Source organism: Semicossyphus pulcher, unplaced genomic scaffold (assembly GCF_022749685.1).
Source record: "Semicossyphus pulcher isolate SPU_LCO1_2020_fin unplaced genomic scaffold, fSemPul1.0.p SCAF_13, whole genome shotgun sequence".
In the NCBI taxonomy this organism is placed as follows: Eukaryota; Metazoa; Chordata; class Actinopteri; order Labriformes; family Labridae; genus Semicossyphus; species Semicossyphus pulcher.
This window is the reverse complement of record NW_027211637.1, coordinates 12,285,064-12,306,236: the sequence shown is the minus strand read 5'-3', so window position 1 is coordinate 12,306,236 and position 21,173 is coordinate 12,285,064. Positions and strand designations below refer to the sequence as shown.

General features: G+C 39.0%; 1 protein-coding gene across 1 annotated transcript in view; it reads right to left on the bottom strand.

Moving 5' to 3' along the window:
• Positions 1-21,173, bottom strand: part of LOC138590278 (probable G-protein coupled receptor 153) — a 34,682-nt gene that overhangs the window by 9,946 nt on the left and 3,563 nt on the right. The window contains exons 2-3 of the mRNA XM_069660890.1: positions 8,130-8,759; positions 1,809-2,238 (exon numbers count right to left, since the gene is read on the bottom strand). Of these exons, the coding sequence (XP_069516991.1) occupies positions 1,809-2,238; positions 8,130-8,503 (804 nt within the window). The 5' untranslated portion in view covers positions 8,504-8,759. The remainder of the gene's footprint in view (positions 1-1,808; positions 2,239-8,129; positions 8,760-21,173) is intronic.

Genomic DNA, 21,173 nt, shown 5'->3' with positions numbered 1-21,173 from the left:
TCATATATAAATATGATGGGAATATAAAGTGTAATTCTATTTTTTTCAGCATCTATAACTGTTTCCCCACAGTGGTGATTCTATTTGGTTCTGTTCATCTATTCCTCAGTATTTGTTTGGGTGTCACAGCTTTCAATGCATTTAAATTGCTCATTACATCAGGTTATAAAAAGGGCTCGGGGCCCTTTAGTTTTTTTTCTGGCACTTCACTGGAAATATAATCTTTCACAGTACTACAGTATACTACCCTCTGTGTCATGTACTCATGTACAAAAAATAACTGTTGTTGTCTTTTAAAATCAACAGTAAATAAAAGAAGGCAGTTTCACCTTTAACCCGTCAGTATAAAGCTTGATCTTGTTAAGACCTCTTTTTTGAAGATGACAACATTACCCTAATCATGGAAACCATGCAGTAAAACATTTGATTTTAAACGAAAAGAATGGAAAGAATTTCTATATCATGGACAAAGGAAAGATTATTCTAACTGATGGTTTTTAAGAGAAAGTGTTGTACTTTATCTTAATATGAAAGTATGACAATGACAGGACATTGCTTGAGAATTGGATGGTTTTGGATATTTAGAATCTCCTGTACCACTGTTTCATCCTCACAACACGGTAAGAAGTAATAGTGAGACATTTCTTGATAAGCTAAAGGACACTTAACTGAGAACAGAATCAGCCATGGAAAGTGTATTTCAAAAACAATCTATTTCTTGTATCTTAAATGGTTACCAATGTTATTATTAATTATGTTTTTGGCTAAATATCAGGATAGGAGGTGGTTCTAAGTTGCCGCAGAAATTGGCTAATATAAGAATTACTACAAACAGATGTCCTGTACGGATGCTAACAGAATTTTGCCACTTTATTGTATATAAAGTGAAACTGAGGCGCTTTGATAAACTATGTTCTCCCAGTTAGAACAAATAGTGATAGAACATACAAGTCAATATGATTTAATCCACTTAAACACAAATAGAGTGTACTTGCTTTGATATAAACAAAACTGTCAAAGGGCATTTGCATTACAGAAGAAAATACTCTACCATGGTGACTTGCTTTTAAGATGACAGAAGGGCTGTTTGGCTGCATCACAAAAAAATTAATCTGTGAGATTTCTACCCGCTTCTAAGTCTGCAAAGAAAACCAATGAATTTACTTGTTAAAAAATGGATGAGAACCTGAGGGTGGAATTTGCAAACCAAATGTCGACACTGAAACAGAGCTCCCTCCTTCACTCCGTCAAAATGCACTTGAAGAATCAGGTTTCCTTGGAAGAAGAGGGACGTAACGCTCGCTGTTTTTTTAAAGCCCACAGGGCTCGGTTCAAGACAATAGAGGGAAAATTATTCCAGAGCTTAGCTGCAACCTGTACCTGTGACTGCTGGGCCTGGTAAGATTATGCTGGCCAACATTTTCTTGTTGTTAGTATTATAGACTGAATACAATCTCACCCCTCCTCCCACACACAATAGACAGTACATTTACAGATATAGACACATATACCATCCATACGCACATATCCTGACCTACTTACAGCCCCAGATGAGAAGAAACATTAAAGTTGATGTAAATAATAAAACAGGATGGTATGGTTACAGGAGCTACAGCTGACAAACTCCATCCGCAAGCTGTCTTTTACCAAGATTTTTAAATTTTTAACTGGATCAACACCATCCAGTGAGTGTGTGTCCACACCCTATACATGCATGAAGTAAGCAACAAGTAAGCTAGAACTTTAAAGTTGTTGGGTCTTTGACAGCTCAAAAATGTACTGGGATTATGTTAAGGTATTGAACTCACCAGTATGGGGAAGCCAGTCAGGAAGTCGTAGATGAAGACGATCCCACTGATCAGGTAGGTGATCTGCAGTGACGTCTTCAGAGGCTCTGATCCATCAATAGATGATCTGCGCTTCCCCTGGGCGTCCTCCACAACTATGGTGGGAACATTGAACTTGTTTTTGTCAGCTTTGTGTCCCGCCTGTATGGAGAAGGTCTGGAAGAGAGCGATGCCGATGCAGATCACACCCATGGCCACACTGCCACCGATCAGCAGCAGAAAGCACACACCAAAACCCAGACCGATCTCCGTCACAATGAATCTGCAGTCAGAGGTGTAGAAGCGGTCGATGGTGTCGTGCCAGCCCACTGCTGGAAGCGTGGACAGGATGAAGGAGACCATCCAGATGCCCATCACTGTGTGCACCGCCTGCTTCTTGGTGTTACTCAACCTGAAAGCAGAAGCACAGATTTTGGCATAGAATAAGTCAAACTGCTGTCAGGCATTTAAGCAAAATGGCCTTTGGCTTCTTTCAGTATCCTGCAGCTGATTAGTTTGTTAAACTGGTGGACCTTGACTCTAAAACTGGTGGATCTGAAAAGTCAGGATTTCTACTTCTGCCAGGACTTAAACTGTACTGGAAGAGTATGTGGGAATGCTTAAAAATCTTAAACCAACTTCATATTAGAAAACAAGTGAGACCTGTAACAACAAGGCACAGCATGTTTATTTATATGGCACATTACAGCAACAAGACAATTCAAAGTGCTTTACACAAGACAACAAAAGCAAAGGAACACATTTTAAAACAAGACCTTAGAAAGCAGCTAAAACAGAAGAAACAGAAAAGAAAAAAATACAAATAAAAGTTACAGTGCAGGTATAAATAATTACAACTATTTAATTAAAGGCAGCTCTAAACAGGTGAGTCTTCATCCTTGATTTAAAAGAAGTGAGTGTTCCTGCATGTTTCTGGGAGTTTGTTCCATATACAGAGTATAAAAACTTAACGCTGCTTCTCGATATTTTTTCTGACACTGGGGACAGAAAGCAGTGGTCTGGATGGTTTGTACTGTGTCATAAATGTATTTTGGCCCTTAACCGTTCAGCGCTTTGTAAAAAAACATTAGTACTTTGAAATGTATTCTCTGAAAGACAGGGATCAAGTTATGATCTACTTTCTGGGTTTTAGTGAGGACTCGAGCAGCAGCGTTCTTAATTAGCTACAGTTGTCTGATTGATTTTTGAGGGAGACCTGTAAAGCCACTGTTACAGTAATCGAGTCAATTGATAAGGACCAGTTTTTCCAGACCTCTTAAGTCTTTGATATATTCTTGAGGTGATAGTAGGCCGACTTTGTAATTGTTTTAATGTGGCTTTGAAAATTCAGGTCTGAGTCCATGACAACACCCAGATTTATGGCTTGGTCAGTGGTTTTCAACACCAATGACTGAAGCTGCGTGTTGACCTTTAATCATTCGTCTTTGGCTCCAAAAACAACTACCTCAGTTTTGTCTTTGTTTAACTGAAGAAAATTATGGCACATTCATTCACTGATTTGCTTTTATGTGGCCATCGTCCCCTGGTGACATTGTGATGTAGATCTGTGTGTCGTCTGCGTAGTTATGGTAACTTATTGTGTTGTTTTCCATAATCTGAGCCAGTGGAAGCATGTAGATGTTAAACAGAAGAGGCCCAAGAATGGAGCCTTGGGGAACTCCAGTTACCAAGAGACACAAAGTAATCCCTGTCCTTTAAATAAGAACCAAACCAGTTTAGTGCTGTGCCAGAAAGTCCAACCCAGTTTTCCAGCCAGTCAAGTAATATCTTATGGTCAGCTGTGTCGAATGCAGCACTGAGAGTGAGTAGTACTAGGACTGTCTGTGTTTAAGCGTATGTCATCAATCACCTTGATAAGAGCTGTCTCAGTGCTGTGGTGTGGTCGAAAGCCTGACTGGAAGACATCAAAGCAGTTGTTCACTGTCAAAAAGTGGCTCAATTGTTAAAGGTATAATAAGTAGGATTTTCCTAGAAAAATAAAATATATAGACGTTTACAAATATAATATAATATAATATACTCATCACTTATGGGCCTCCATACATGTGTTGGTGAGTGTGTGTGCAGACCCTTGTGAGACCCTTCCCTCTGCATCTATTCTGTTGTTTTGCTTTGCACGTTTTCAGGAGGGGCGCTGTTGTGGTTCCCTGAGCCAATCACAGCCTATATGCAAGTGTGTCCTACCCGGTCGGTGTTAGCTCGGCGGGGTTGGTGTGTTTTCGCACAAGAAACTGAGAGTAAGCTTCTGGTGACGAAGAGCCCAGGAGGAGGGGCCCAGTTTGAATGTGTTGTTGACAAAATACAAGGAAAAATCGTACTTATTATATCTTTAAAAAACAGCTTTTTCGATGATTGTACTTAAAAATGGTATAATTCTTCATCAGTGACTTGTCTAGATTGTTTTTTTAACAGTTGGTGATTGCAGTTTTCAGGGCCTGTAGGAAGACACCTGAGAGAAGAGACAAGTCTGTATCAGATCTGAGGAGGATTTTAGGTGTTGTATAATGTCCTCCATCATGTGTCATGGTGTTTAAATTGGTTTTAATTGGATACAGCACATATCCTGAACCTGATGTTCAACTGATAGACGTGGGTGGGTCCCTTATATTAATCACAGCACATTTAGTACCACCTGTGCATTAACTTGCAATGGACATAATACAATTCAAACCGGCCCTAATGAGAGGTCTGACGTACAGGTTAATTTTCTTTGGAAGACGTTGATAGTGAAAAAGCAGAGAAAATTCAGCAGAAAGCACTTTGTAACACACAGTACCTAAGCTATGGCAAAATGCGAGAAATGCCACAAAATGGCACATCTGTACCCGAGACATATAAGCAGAAAAAAACCTCTATCCCACACAGTCATCACTTAGATAAACCGGAGTTGAATGGAGGAAAATCAATGCTTTGCTGATGGCAAAAGATTGCTTTTCACGTCCCTCGCTCTATTTGTCATCTAGGTCTATTTCAGCACGCAGGGATTTCTATTTCCTCTCACCTCCAAGTAATTGTTACAGTTGAGCAATTTGCTGAATGTGTTTTATGTCCTCTGGTGGTGTCGCACTTTTCAAGGTTTGCAACAGCCTAGTATATCTAAAAATATGGCAGGCGGTCACTGGTGTTCTCAAACTTGATGAAAGACTGCGCTATCCTGCCAAAGCTTTTGCACCTAAAGCAGTGCTCATCTGTAGAAGGCATCGGCAGCAAAACAAACACGGTACACATACACAAGTTTGTTGGCTTATACACAGAGGCCTAACTCGTAGAATATGGAGATGCAATTCTGTACATGGCCTTTGAAGATATTATCATCAATTCAGCTGAGCACCTATAAACTGACCTCCTTTAAAAGGGGATACAATATTAAGGGACATGTAGACAGAATACTACAGTTTACATAAATGTTCATCTCATTTGGTTGAGAAGGAACACAGCAAATTTACTCAAGTGTCCCTCAATCTGAAACTCAATCCATCTCCCTACAGAGAGCGAGAGCACTGGTTAGATACAAAATGTATACCCTACCATAGGTAAATGAGTCAAAAATATAGTTTAATATATTTGTAACTAATGGTTTAGCTTACATGCATGGCCACAATATGAGTGGCACACAGGGGGCAGCACGAGCCTCTGTCTTTGGCTCTGTGCAAAGACGAGTAGGTCTTGTTGTCACTGTGAATAATTATGCTAGCCTTTCCTGGATGTGCCTGGGGTGCATGTGATGGAGAGATTACGTCACAAAGCTGCTGGAATCTATTACCAGAGAGAGAGCTTTACGATGGAAAAAAGCTCCTAAAAGACAGTGAGCACAGGGCGATGAGAACAGCTGCCGAAGTACAAGGTTGGAATTCATAATTCAGGCCTTCAGTGTGTGTTAACGTCAGAGACAAGGCAGCCATGCTACCTCAGCAGGGCGAAAGTGGAGCGATTCAAATGAAAGATGAACAGCAATTACACGGTGCATCGCCTGAGCTATTACTCCACCATATCGTTGTTAAAAGTGACTTGAAAACAAGAACAGGAGATGCTGAGAGGAAAGTCAATGTTTCCAGACAGGAGACGAGCGAGGATATAGTCAGATGATAGAGAGACCAGACAAGGTAGATAAAAGCATTTGTGTAAAGCCTGATATCTCTCTGTGGGCATCATCCAATTATGACAGCTGCACAAGCAGTATAGATAGCAAGATTGAGCAAAGATTTAGAAGCAAGTTTGCATATCTTATCTGAGTGTCTGCTTATCTGCAAAATTGGCCAAGCTGACTGCAGGTTGAGCATCTGCAGGTCTAATTCCACAGGAATTGCTATCACGCTTTGTTTGTCAGAAGGGGAGGAAGAGTGAAGCAATACTATACTGATCCGTGTGTCATGTACCAATTTAATTTGCGCTCCAATTGCGCTTTATTCTACAAAATGTATTTATCTGCATCATTGTTCTGCATCAGATGGAAAAAAAATCATCAAGAATGATGAAGTCAAAAACTTCCTGCAAAATACAAACAAGCATTTTAATCTTTTTTTTAATGTGATTAATGTACTTTTAGTTTTGTTCCTTCACAACAATCATTGTAGGTACAGCTATCTGTATCCTTTTAAAGTAAATAAGTGTTCAAAAAAAACACTGTTTTCCATTAAAAGTGTTTGTAAATGTGTCATTTTCAAATCCAACCATTGCCGAAAGCCACCACAAAATAACGTCTGTTTCTTAACAATCATCAGAACAGATAATGCTGAAGCAGTGCTTGTGACTTCCAGACAAAAAGACAATCAAAATTTGGATTAAAGTAAGCAGCAATGTTGCTCAGAACATCTGATTATGCGTGAAGAGCAAATGTCTTGGGAGTCTAACAAGACCAAAATGGTGTTACTGCAGCAGTGTGCTGACTGATAATGCGAGGTGACTCTGATCTTTATTATTCAGCGTTACTTGGTGATATCACTTGTTGTGAGGAGCCGAATGGAGATGGAAGCTAGAGCGAGCAGATGCTCAGTCTAGAGGGTTTTACATGGTGTTACCCCAAATAACTGCAACAAGCTGATGTGTTGGCAGGAGAGAGATTTCACCTGCTGCAGAGCATCCCCCTTAAAAAATGCATGTGAAAATAATACGAAAGCCAAACACCATTCCATCTGAAGGATTTTAACAGAAATGCAGCAAGGGGCCAAAAGTTTGTTGGTTCATAAAATGTAGTTATTGTTATATTATTGTTTAACCAGGTGGCTTTGGTCGATATTACAATTATTCTTGCAGAATGTAAGAATTTAAAATGTTATTTTACAAATCTAATTGCTAAAACCTTTAGAAAAATTGTTGGTTTACTTACAAAAAAATAAAAACTATTACCCAGAAATGTGTTTCATTTTATGGGATTTTTTCGCAAAGATTTCAGTTCAGTTCAGTTCTCCTCAGCACCTCTAATGGGAATAAACAGTATCTGCAGGAGTACACATCCCAATTTAACCAGACGTCTACGGCTGGCTCCCTTTGTTACGGTTGTAACTCTTGATTTTCCTCGCTGGCAGGCGCTCTCCTTTTTAGACTGTTTGCCTTCATCTGAGCGTCAAATTTGTTTCTTTTTCACTTTTTTTTAAGTTGTATCTGTAGTCATCAATCTTTTCCTTGTTTGCGCAGCCATAGTAGATTACGGTTTACTCGCAACACTTGCAAAAACAGGAAATGCAGCCGCTTAGCTCCACCTACCCTCCCTGGCAGGTCGAAACACTGCTGGGTGATGGAAAACGCATCACTAACTGGGCGCCGCTTGTGATTTTTTTGCGATTGTCACCACAGACACCCAGTCCATAATACTACTATAGACTGCAATGCAAAGGCTTTCATCAGTAGGCCATAGGCTCAATCACCATTGGGTTATCTCATTCTACGATAGTGACTTAACAGACATTTTTTTAAATGAAAATCTTTGAGATAATCACTTTAATTACATCTGCATTAACAGTATCTAGCTTGGTGAATGTGCAATGTAAGATACTAAGGTATTTTAAAAGTTTGATTCCCCTTAAATCAAAAATTAAATTTCTTACTTTCCTCTTGTGGTATCTAAGCAGGGAGATAATCCACAGAACACACTGTCAACATGTTTCATGAAGACTATTTCTACAGTACAAAGTAGTTCCAATGAAAAGTTGATTGGATAAGAGTAACTTTTCTGTCTCCAAACTATGAGACAAGTTTGTTTTTTGTATGAAATTACCTGTTTAAAATGGGACCCACCTACAGGATACTGAACAGACATTAAGAGAACAGACTCAGGTGTCTTACCTGTAGTTCACAGGCCAGCGCACCATCCACATGCGGTGATAAGACAGCGAGGTGACGGAGAAGCAGGTGACCAATGTGAGGGTGTAGAAGGTGGAGACAAAAACCTTACAGAGACCCTCGTTCCACTCATAGTCGGAGTGCTGACGTCGCAGCGTTATGACACAGTACATGGTGATGGGGATGGCCATGTTGAGGATGTGTGTTCCTGCCAGCGTGCAGATGAGGAATTCCAGTGGTTTCCACTTTTTTTGCTTGGCACTGACGCTAAGGATGCTCCAAGTGTTGGCCAGGATGGACACGCCCGAGCAGACCAGCCAAGCCAGCGTGTTGGCATTGATGACGTCATCCTTCATGGTGGTTACCTCATCCACCATGTTGGAGCAGGGCAGGGCGGAGCCTGGGGGGCCGCAAGGAACTGTTGGTAAAAGCAGGTTCACACAAGGAGAAGGAGGAGGTGGAGATGGGCAGGAGGGGATGCAGGGCGTCAGGAAAGGAAGGCATCCTATCTGGGTGGGCGTGCACTCTCCATGGGATGGACGCAGAAGGGAAAGGACATGGTAGCCGTGCGACGCAGTGGGATGCTACTGGGGGAGGATGGAGAGCCGGGCCAGTTCCCTCACAAGCCTGGGGCTGGAATGGGGGAGAGAAAAAAAGAGGAAGACACAGTCATCAGTCAGAGGGAGTGAGGACGTAAAGAAAATTATGAGTCAGTCCAAATTAAAAAATCCCCTCATCCTACATAATTCCTCATCCCGGGGCACTAATAGGGTTACGTTAATCATAACAGATTAACTATTAGTGTTTATACTGAAAGCCATCCTTTTCATTTGGAAAAGACAGAGCAGTAAACAGCAGGCATGGCTCATTTTAAAATGCTGAAAGGAATATGACAGAGAATTGCATAAAGCCACAGTCATATGCAACTGCTATTTGACAGAAAAAAGTGAATCACAGAAGTGACTCATACGTGCTCCAAGGGTCACACTTGTGAGGAAGAAATAAATACTGAGAGGGGGCCATGATGCTTTGCATGTGATGCCATTAAAAAAGTATATCTTTGCTGAATTACCATTTTCTTAAGTTGCAGTTAGTTCTAAAAAACTAATCATATTAAAAATGAAACAATCAAAGTCACTGATCTGACAAAAAAACACAAACATCAGCTGGGTCCTGCTTCTCAAATATGAAGGTTTTCTACAATTTAAGGATATATTAATTTATATATTAATCCATGATGAAAATAATAGTGAGTGTTATATTTTTTGTCGATGCTATCAGAGAAGAGTTGATTCAACCATAGCTTCACCATTTTGTAAGGCCCTCCTGAACAGCCACAAAAAGTCTGTTTTTTAGGGCCACTGCCAGCTCCAGCCAGAGAATCATCAGAAGCAGAGGACTCTATTTCCCCAACTGTGTAGCGAAAAACGCTTGGCACAGCTGAAGCGTGTTGTCACATCTATTTCCTGTCTTTTGGCTTGTCCAAACACTGTTGTGCTATGGGCAAGACCCCTGAGAGGGGACACTGGAAATGACAAGAACCACGTCATCATCACCCTGCTCTCACTGATTTTATCCTCCTCTCTCACTCTTCCCTCCAATGGCACCCAAACATTTGTGAGCTGGCAGATTCTGTCTTTCTAATGCAGTAGTTTAAGAAGCAGCATTTGTATGCTATATACAGTATGTAGGCTGTACTATATGATTAAAACCGCCTGTTAAAACATTGTGAATAATCCTGCTGTTTCATGAAGCTGCATATTCACACCAAAGCATCCAACTGTAGTAACTCTCATATTTGACCAGGGGAGAGCAATACCAAAAGGTTGCAGTGAAATTATGGAGCCCCACATCACACCTACTCCTGAAATGATGCCAATATGACACCTGATCGCCGGCAGTGTCTCATTCTTCAACGCAGAGAAAAAAAACTGCAGTCAAACAAACTCACACTGAGCATTTTTAATTCCTCTATGATCTAAGCGTCTAATGACACCAAAAGAGGTCAAATACAAAGAGCTAAATCCACCATATTAAGTGAAAGGGACAATATGTTAATTTGTTAAGATCTCAATGCCAGCAAACAGGTTAAAATTCTTTCTAATATAAAATACACGAAGGATCACAGTTACTTTCACTGTTTGACAGGTTGCTTAATTTTAATATTGAACATAAAAGATATTTAGAAAACTACTTCACTAACATTTAACTATGTAGATGATCAAAGTAAACACACGCTCAAAAACCATGAAAAAACGCATTCAAGCGGGCCGGGATATAAAAGGAATGTTTTACGGCTTTGATCCAGGAATCCCCAGGTGGTTGGGACGAACTGAGCCGCAGTCTGTTGACAGATTCAAACACTAAACACAGCAAAGTGCCACACAAATCAACACAGGTTGAACCAAAACCCTCCAAAGTCCATCCACACTGGTGCCATGAGGAAAATAGAATATATCTGTTTGTTTGGTACCAAAGACAGATGAAATGTCATCAAGTGTGCAGTGAAGGAACACAAGTCTTATAAATGTGGAGTTAAGTCACAGCTAGAAGCATTTTCAAATACATCCAAACAGACCAATCCATTACGTGTTGAAGGGATATCTTTGTGACTCTCAGCCAGTCAGAATTTCAGTTAATCCCATTTTCTGATCTGCGACCCAGCAGGGATCACTAGCTCCCTCGCAGCCTTTGATATTATTTCATAAAACAGAACTTCACCTCCTCACAAACTGTGTCTCTCTACCTCTGAATCACAGATTCAGCCAGTATGGATTGAGCTTTGTCTGAAGATTACCCCACACCTCGTTCTATCTTTCCCACAGAGGGAATATACTTTACTGTGTCTTGCTCGCCGACTTTTGTCTTTTAATGTATTGTTATCTTCCAGGTTACTGTTGTGTGAATGTGTGAAATAAATTCACTCAGCTCTGCCTGTTATTCTTCAGGTGCTGAACCAAAAGACAATGAATGTAACCATGAGGTAAGAATATTTTGGTTTACTGTTGCCTTTATAAAACTATTTTTACATTTCAGCATAACTATGGAGAGCAGACACAGAGGGTAAGTTTGATAGTTGTCTGTGAAGGGGGTTTCTCACAGTGATGAACAGACATTATTATTGGACCATTAGTAGCAACTATCAGCTTCTTATTTTGCTCTTTTAGCCTAAAACCTCTCTTTTTCAATTATTATTGCTGTACTTAAGTAAACATTTGAGGTACTTTCATCTTTTAATGTCATTTTCTACTTTACATTTTAAAAATATTGTACATCTACTTAACTAACAAGTGCTGGTGGACAGTAACAAAGTAAATTTACTAAAGAAAAGATAAGATAATCTTTTAATGATCCCCAGGGGGGAAATTCAGCTGTTACAGCAGTACCAAGACGAAGTAGCAAGTCAGTGAATACAGTATATAAAAAAAATGAGAATAGATAGATAAATAAAAAATAAAAAATACGAGGGATACACACACACATATATATATATATATATACACAATATACAAGTGTTATACAACTAGGAGTAAGTGACAAGATAAGTAAAGTTACAAGTTAAAGTGACAGTTGTGGGATAAAGTGACATGGTATGCAGGATGAGGTAATACAGTATGGTATGAGCTCTAAGGTTAATGATATGGTACAATATAAGGTGCAGTATAAAGTGCGTTAGTAGAATAACGGTAAAGTATCTGTAATTTACTTGAGTTTTATTATTTGGGGACACTTATTACTTTTACTCCGCTACATTTGAAAGACAAATATTGTACTTTTGACTCCACTACATTTCTATGAATGTTGTCGTTACTCGCTACTTTTGCTCTGAAGTCGGCTGATGAATTTTCTTTCCTAAAATCCGAAAGAAAACAAACTGTGTTCATGTAGTTCTGCGTGTGGTTTGTCTAAATGGTGTTGCCGTACCTGTACCTCGCGCATCTCCATGATTGAACGCCGAGCAATCGTCACTCAGATCGGGCAGTTCATTTAATGGTGGTCATGATGGCTGCAGTAGAGAAGGATGACGATTCTCCACCTGAGCACCCATGGCTGAATGATTTGTAAATGTTCGCTCTGTGTACCATGCACAAACTTCATCATGGCCTACAAATTCACCGTACTATTGTTGTTCCTTCTTATTATTATTTTGGAGCTGCAAATCTGGAAATCTGTAGCATTTGAGTTTAAAAATGTCAATGGCGTATTCTTGACTGCACTCATGCATTGTGAAAATACAATATCAGTACTTTGAATACTTGAGTATTTTTAAAAGCAAGTACTCCAGTACTTTGTCCACCACTGGTTATCTTACAGCTTGTGGTCATTTTACAAAAGCAACAAAGCATATGACGAGCCAATACAAATTAGTTAGTTAAATTAGTAATTTAGTTATAAACATAACAACCAAACAGTACATGCAAGTACATCTGAAAAAAATTAGTCAATCAATAAAAAAGTTGACTGATAGAATCATGGTTTGTGTCATGGATTGTTGCACTTTTACAATAATGCAAGAGTCATGATTATCGTATGGTTTAATAAAGAATGCCATGTTTCTGCTCAGCACATTAACTTTAAATCATATAAGTACATTTGACACACACATTGGAGACTTAAAATATAATTCCATAGAGATGGAATTAAACAAACACAGAAGCTTATACTCTTTAGCTGTTTTACGCTGCTCATGACAGAGCTCTAAGGTTCATAACCCGTTGTTAAACCCCCACAAACCACTGCACTATATTATTTTATTCATATTTTTATTACTTTTTATTTATATTCTTTTATTTATTTATATTATTATCCACATGTAAAAACTGTTCAAACCCATTGATTTCTCTATTAACATGTCATGTCACATAAATATTGCAGCTATCCTCATTGTCTGCATTCCCGTCTCAGTCCATACAGGATTCATCTCTCATGTTTCCCTGTTTGCTTCCGGTAAACCAAACACTTTAAATTCCACAGAGCATATTGGAAAGGCGGCCTTGGATTGCTCCATTTCATACTGAAGATTCAATTCAAATGACACATGAATCCCTGCCTTTATGGGAAAACGCATCGAGCCTAAAGAAATGGTTGTAAGCTGAATAAAAAGGAAGTTGATAGAAACTGTTGTGATACCCGACTAGGGCTTCAGGTTTTGTTGACCAAAACCATGTTGTCTTATTGCTACTATAAGTGTTTATTGTATTGTTATATCTGACCATTTTGTACTTGGATCCTTTGGCAAAAGTGTTCCTTAAACGCAAATAAAGCCTTTAATTGAATTGTCTCTCTTGAGAATAAAACCCAGTGTCTCAGTGAGATATTCCATCTAAGTGAAAATGTGTAAAAAGCCTAGAAAAAACAGACACATATCTAAGTCAGAACAAGCTCCTAAGATGAGACGGCCTAAAAAGGACTATATGTAGAGAAGGACAGAGAATAGTCCTCTCTGACAGAGAATAAAATTCACAAGCAGGCAGAAATCCAGAAATAAGACCATCTGTTTTGAAGACCTTCCAACCCCTCTGGCCCATATTACATTCACTTAATGTGCTATGTTTAATTGGAATGGCTTAAAATGTCTTTGTTTGAACATCAAACTTTGATGTGTTTTGTTGTGCCTTCCACAGAACAGTACTCACAGAGCTGACAGGAAATAAGAAAGAACCTTTTAACCACAGTGAAGGAATTGGCCTGTGGCTCTTTTTGAGTCATGTTGGAAAATGTCACATAATACTCTGCAGCCCCTGAGACACCACAGAGAAGACCACTTAACAAACAGTGTGCTCCATTATCACCATAAGTCATGTTTCAACTTAGGCACAGTATACAAAAACAATCCTTTCTATATATCCAGCTGTGTTTCCAATTTACCATCGCAGGCAGAGAGTAGCAGGAAATACAGTCCAAGCCCTTCTGTTGGGTGATTCACAACGCTCCTGAGGGACAATGGCAGCTTTCAATTAATACAAGACATTGCAATACGGTCTAACCAGGTTATTCCAGGATGTTTACAGGCGGCAGCAGTTTTCTACCTCTGGGATCAGCAGGAGATTCTGTAGAGACTTAAAACAAACAATACCTGGACGGCAATTTTAGCTGAAGATGTCAACTTCGATCCCTCTCACTTAGATTTTTTCAACCATACGTAGAGTCGCTCTCTTCCCCAGTTTGAGCTCATTTACATTCGCTGCTTGTTCACATATAATGTGTTGAGGGGCATTTTGTGTTACTGTATGTGATGAAGGACTCCACAGATTATTCACAGATGACTTCTAGATGCCAGTGAGCCTATGATTGCAAGCTGATCCAGAGCACCAGCATCATACCAGGTCACACTTATACTTTGTGAACTTAATCATTCTGATTAAAATTAAGCCAAGCAGCCTCTATAAGCTGCACCTCACAAGGCCATAACATGCGGGAAAAGTCTTCATCATGCCTTCAATATGTTTTTCACAGAGCACATTTAGTAATCAGGAATGGAAAAAGCAGACACACTAATGATGTCTACAATATGGTTAGACTCTGCAATACAACCCAAACAACAGCATGAGACTGCAATTTAGATTCAGAGAATCTTATCTGAAGGCATCAACTTCCAAGTTTTGAGTCAGATTTAAACTTCATCACATTTGTTTCTTGAAAAAAGAAAATCTGGCTACTGAAAATAAATCCTGCTGAATGTTGATCCGTGTGTGTCACTAACAAACGTCTATCTCACTATTTACAAGATCTGGACATGATAACTAAGGTATGTTAGGTTAAGAATGAATCGCGGAAAAGGCGAACAAACATCCAAGTTTTATTTATGTCACAACAACCGCCTCACAGTTTTCTTCAGTTCAGAGGGTAGAGGTTGTTGTATGCTGCACATATTGTAAATCCCCTTAAAGCTCCTGTGAGGAACATTTGGTTTGTATGGATTTTGGCGCCCCTTGTGGATAAAGCCGTACCTCTTATCTCTTTGCTGATTTTGTCCTGTACATGCTTAAGTGGTGTTTTTTACAAAAAAATCTCATATGTATCACTCATTTTAACTTTTGACCTGGAAAATGTAAACAAAGACAGCTTGCAGTTAATCGCTTCGTCTGACACCTATTCTATATAGACTATATAACTATATAGAAATAATCAATCTTGTCGCTGATGGTCTTGTTTGCTTTTGTAGGTCATATAGAGTCATCAGAATAAATTTCAATCTGTTTCATAACCATCAAAAAACTTACAGGGGCTTTAAGGCAAATTGTAATATGTGATTTTGTGCTATATAAAAAAATGACCAGACTTGAATATGTTATTCCTAGGATATAGTTTAACATGATCAATTGATCTGATTTAAAAAAAAATGGGTTTAACTTAACTTGATAATGCTATTTATTTGGATGTACATTAGTTGTTATGGTTCTCAAGTGGTGGTTCGGGACCCAAAAGTGGGTCGCGGAGCTGCTTTCAGTGGGTCACTGTTGTGTGCTTGGAAAAAAAATTGTGGCAAAAAGTCTTATTTTGAAGGAGATTTGTTTCCTATGACAAACATGCAGTAGTAGTGTAGTTTATTCGCACTCCATGAATCCACTGATTGGGTAATCCCAGCTACATTTACATTCTTGAAACTTGATGAGCCCTACAGTAGTTGCATTTATGTTGCACCTTTTTAGTTTATTTCTGTGAGGAGAAAAACGGCTGTTAATTGAATGAATATTTTCCTCTTATATACTGTCACCTGCTGGTCATTTTGGGTGACTTTTATACTGGTGTGTTTTGGGAAGTTCACATACTGTGATGTTTCGTTCCATCTCATGTCCAAACTGCATCATTTTTCATTAAATAAATTTGAGTGGTTAAAACATTTCTGAAATTGGGGTTTGCGATTCGTCATTAAAGAGCTGGTGGTCCTGAGGCTAGACCAGTTGAGAACCACTGTCTTTGTCCATCATAATAATGTAAAAACTAAAAACTGTGAAGTATGTTTTTCATATATGTCCCCGGGCTTAAAGCCAAACAGCTCATTGTATATTTTGATGCAACAGATTTTAGTGTTAAAAGAGCTCAACGTGTATACTGGCAGAAACAATTTGTTGGCCTCAAAGTTACACTAAATATCTTTCATCAGTAAAAGCTGTGTAATTTTGTTATTAATAACTCTCATTAGAAAACCTTAAAACTCGAGTTGTGAATCAACTCCGTTGTTAACCATTCATTGTCGGTCAACTGAAGGATTCCTGATCATAATCTGCTGCTTTTTTTCACTTTCAAAGAGAACTGTTAACTAACTGCCATAAACAAAATAATGCACTTTCGAATACACCAAAAATAAAGAATGATGCTTAATTACAGAAATCACACACACATTTTGGGCACAACTATATAGGTTTATACTTCAGAATAAGTTTACATATTAGTAGGTTATTATCACAGTTGTGGTGTAGTGTTGACTATAGAAATACGTGTAAAAGCAGATAGTTCTAGTTGTAGCACTAGTTTTATTTAAATCCTTGACTGGAGGGCCTCCTACCATATTTGAACTAACAGCACCATCACCCACAATCCCCTGGGTCTCTGGGCCAAATCTGTCCTCTACACACGGGGGAAATCAGCACTGACAATCACACACGCTGTCAAGACTTTCTCTCTCTAGCATCGAGATATAGAATGTTAACAGAATGGCAGTGATTTATTCAGGTCTTGATACAAGCAAGATTACAAGAGAGACGTTTCACGCTAGCTTTAAGACGTCTTATCTTTTATGAACTGTTTATATCATAACGTAAAGACAAGCTTCAGAGCAAAGGCAGGAAACAGAATCTAAATTTGAACTAGGTTCATTTGGTGGAACGATCAGCTATTGAACAAGGATTTCTGAACTCTTTGCTATTGAACAATGCTTCTTTCCAATAAACAGAGAGCGCTGGAGACCCAGTTCCAAATAATCTGGTTGTGCTTAAGTTAACATTCTGAATAATTAAATTAACCATGTATGTAACCATTTAAGTAAACCGCCGGTGGTTTTATCAGGGCTCTACATTATAGTTAGTTGTCTCAAAATAAAATAAATAAAAATAAAATGGATACGTAATAAAAACGGATTAAAAATAAATGTAATATATCTCTCAGTGTTTCTCCTGCAAGAAATATCAACAACTTTTCTCAGCATGGTGTTCAACATATTCGAACTTTTAATATATTTCATGCATGGTTCAGATTAGTCAGCGTTGCTTTTCTCACTTAGGCACGGCGTAAGTCATTTACTAGCATAATGTATCTGTCACTGTCAACATAAAGCCAGCAGTCTGTTTGTACCGAAGCATTTAGATAAATGCCATCAGCTTGAGAGCTGCTGAAAACTGCTGCGTGGGGAAGTTTTCATCCATTGGCTGACTTTTTTTTACTTGACACATTAGTCACATTTTGGAGTGCAAAAAAGGCACTTTCACATTTTTAATCTAAAGCGCTAATCAGCTGAGATACTGAGAGGAAGAGACAAGTGTTCCTAGACATGTTTTGGCAGACAGGAAGACGTTATTAGTGTTTTAAAACAAAGGCCAAAATGGATGACAGTGCGTCTGAATCAGATCAGAGCAGTAATTAGAGGGAAACCCGTTCCAAGGAACATGATGACAAGGCTCCATCTAACCATGCTCACCAGCACTTGTCGGTCATTGTGTTGGGTTTAGTTTGGAGTGAAAGCTGGCGTACATGTTTGGTGTTGACCCATATCTCTTAGCTTTGAGTCGGCATGAGCTGGGGTGGACGGAGGTGGTCGGCCTTTCTTCTAAGCTCCCTGCTGACAGGTGTGATGCATGTGGTCCTATTGCCCGAGCAGCCACTCGTCCCTCGAGCTGTCAGAGAGGAAAATACTCTGCCCCCCGGAGGCAGAACAGCCTTCCCCTGAGCACAGCCCCAGTGTTTAATACTACATCTCTGATACTTACACATGACAGGTGCTTTACTTTGAAAGCTATGTCAGCAGGTAGGATTTTTTTTTTTTTTTTTTGCAGCAGCAGCAGCAGCCTGCTTCACATTTACACAGTTACAAACACTCCTGCTAGCTAAGTAGAGTCCTCTGCAGTTTTGAGGGTTAAGTACTTCATACAGGGAATGTCAGGGGCAGTCCTTCATTTCCTGTCCTACTTAAAAGCAATTATAAATCATCTGAAATATCAAAAGAGCACTGCAGTGCTGGCTGATTTCCTGTTACATAAATTTGTTCTAAATTTAAATAGTTTGTTGTCTGTAAATGTCCAGTTGTGTTTTCTTTGGCTGTAATCATTTCATTGTGTTTGCTTAGTCTGACTTATCTCTAATATTAATGTCTGCTTTATTAGGCACAACAAACATAAATACATACATCGATCATCACCCTGTATCATAAGCTGTGGTGTTTCTTTTTCCTCATCCCAGGTCTGCTTCACAAAACACAGCTAATTAAAGCAAAAACCAATGTCAGTTCACCTGTAGGTGATGTCCCAGATATCAGTTAATTTTCCACAGTTAACAGCCTCACTGCCACAAAGCACTTTCGTCATGTTTTGCCCATTCTATCTCTCCTGTCCCTCCCTACAGCAGGGACTATCCCGGGCTCCTGCATTGAAGCTTTTTCCATCAACCACTCAGACTCTCCCGCCTGTATCATACATCTGATTCACACATCCATCTGCTCACCTGTGTCTCTCATTGCAATAATCGGTCAGTATTAACATACTGCGTTCCAAAGTCAAAGGTCAAACTTGCCAGTAATAATTTTAAACCTCCAAGCGTTCCAGGTGAGTTACTGGCGCTCAAAGCCAAAATGTAACAGCTGCATCGGAGCAGCTCAGTTGATTTAATGAATGGAAAGCTCACAGAGCGACATCTGTTGTTTGAAACAGGAAAACAGCAGGTCTGAGATCAGTGTTTTCTAACCACATAGGTATAGAGCACCTATGGGATAGAATAATGTTCAACTGTGCACTAGCGCCAAACTGTTGTTGTTTGCTATCAGTTGCCTGTGGCAGCAATAATGCATCAAAGAGTCACAGGGGGTCGGTTTATTGGAACATTCATAATGTAATTAATGGTATTGAAAGAGAGTATTGGGTATCAAGTTGTCATTTTCAAAGATCAGCCTGGAGAAATGCCATTCACCAATATCCTGACCTCTGTTTATACGCTCCTTCACAAGACCTTTAAAGACAGAGAATGTTTGTTTGGAGAGGATTTACCAGAAGTGCTTTTTCTGGTTTTAAAGAGGGTTTTTGTTGAAATGAGAAAATGTTCTCCTGAGAGAAAAGGAGATTTAGAAAAGGATAAATGAGCGGATTTATCAACAGTTGAGGAGGAGAAAATTATCATGCAGCAGAAAACATAAATATTCAGCTTATCACATCAAAAGAATTAAAACATCTCTATTTATACAATTAACAATTTTTCACAGGACAAAACAGATATTCCTAATTTTTGTATCAAGATAGTTTAAAAATGTAAATGAATTTGTGTATAAAAGATTATACATGACAGCCAGTTTAAACGTGGTCCATGGTGGCACCCCCCAAGTGCAGGTGAAGAGCTCTCCTTTACCCCATGAGGGATTACAATGGCCCTCAGAGGCAACAACACCATCAATCTAACTCATCTCCAGTGAGCACTCATTATCTAGTTATCAATGAGAGTCCAGGAGAGGTTCCTCCTTACGTGACAAATGATCAGCGAGACGGGCTTTAACAGACTGTCCTGCAAGAAGAGATACCTCGAACAACGAAGGTGATTATCCTTATGAGGACTCACGCTTTAAAATGTAGGACTCCTTTTTAAATAAGTGGTCCTGGAGGAAAGAATAACTGGATGACAGTTGAGTCTCAATTACTGTGTAGGGCTTTTTTTTATAACATTAAAAAACAGTCATACAAAGAAAAATTTAAAATGTATTTATACAATTTTCTTTATTTTTCATCCCTATTGTTGGTTTATCGTTTTAACAATGAGTTATTTCCAGACTGCCAAATGTCTCTATAAAACAAGTACATCACAATCTGTCTGCCCAGTTTGGTTCCATTCAAAAATACACGCTATCAAAGCCCAAAATGGACAATACATAATTTAGTCACATCAATATTCCTGTAACCTCTTTTGGTCCCCTCTCAGAATGTTTGGACTCCATTCCCAATAGATCAGCCATTGGTCTGTTCCGCTGTTACATTAGGCTCCACTGTAATGGGATCAGACTGGATCTCTTATTGTGCATGTTGCATAGCAACTGCATCTGTCTTGGAGAAAACATTCAGCAGAAAAAAAAACATGAACTTTGGCTCAGAGTAACTGCAAGTTCACTAATAAATATAACATTAAATCTGCTAATTGTGAAATGGTGACTTAATCTAAGCTCATCTATTAAACAGGTTCTGCTGTTCGGGGCTTCTGACACTACCAATGTGTTACTTCTTACATCAAGTCTATGTAACTCTTGCTGAACTGCTCCTTCAGTATCCAAATGTGGTTATAACAGAACGACTGAAAATGTGTTACATTTCCAAAGATCCTCCTGAGTCAGCACTTTTACAGAAATGAAATCATTAGGCGCCCTGCCATCAGGTTCGGTTTGATAGATTTAGTAATTAAAGGTTGGAGTTAAATACAATAATGAATGTAAAAGTAAAACCAATGGTTGTCGCACTAAGAGAAGCTACCCAGCTCACTGACATGTTGATCATTTGTTTTCTAAAGAGCTGAATGATGCCAAGCTTTAAATGTTGCTGCCACAAGGAATTAAAGGACATTTTTATTTCCATTCCTTTTCTAAAGGATGGCCCAATGTGTACTCTGTTAAAGGAGCAAAGAAAGGAGTTCAGCCACATCTCAAACAACAGCTCTATAAATGGTCTGGTCTTTCAAACTGTAATGCATGGGTAAAAACATTCATCTGTTACATGCTGGAAAAATAAAAGCCACCCAAATCTATTTTCCCAGAGTTTTACGTCTACATCACCATTCTGCTGCGGCCTGTCTGGAGAAACACAGGGCGAAAGTTCAGTTTGCACTAGCTAGTGTATTTTCAGTTATGAATGAAACATTATCTTA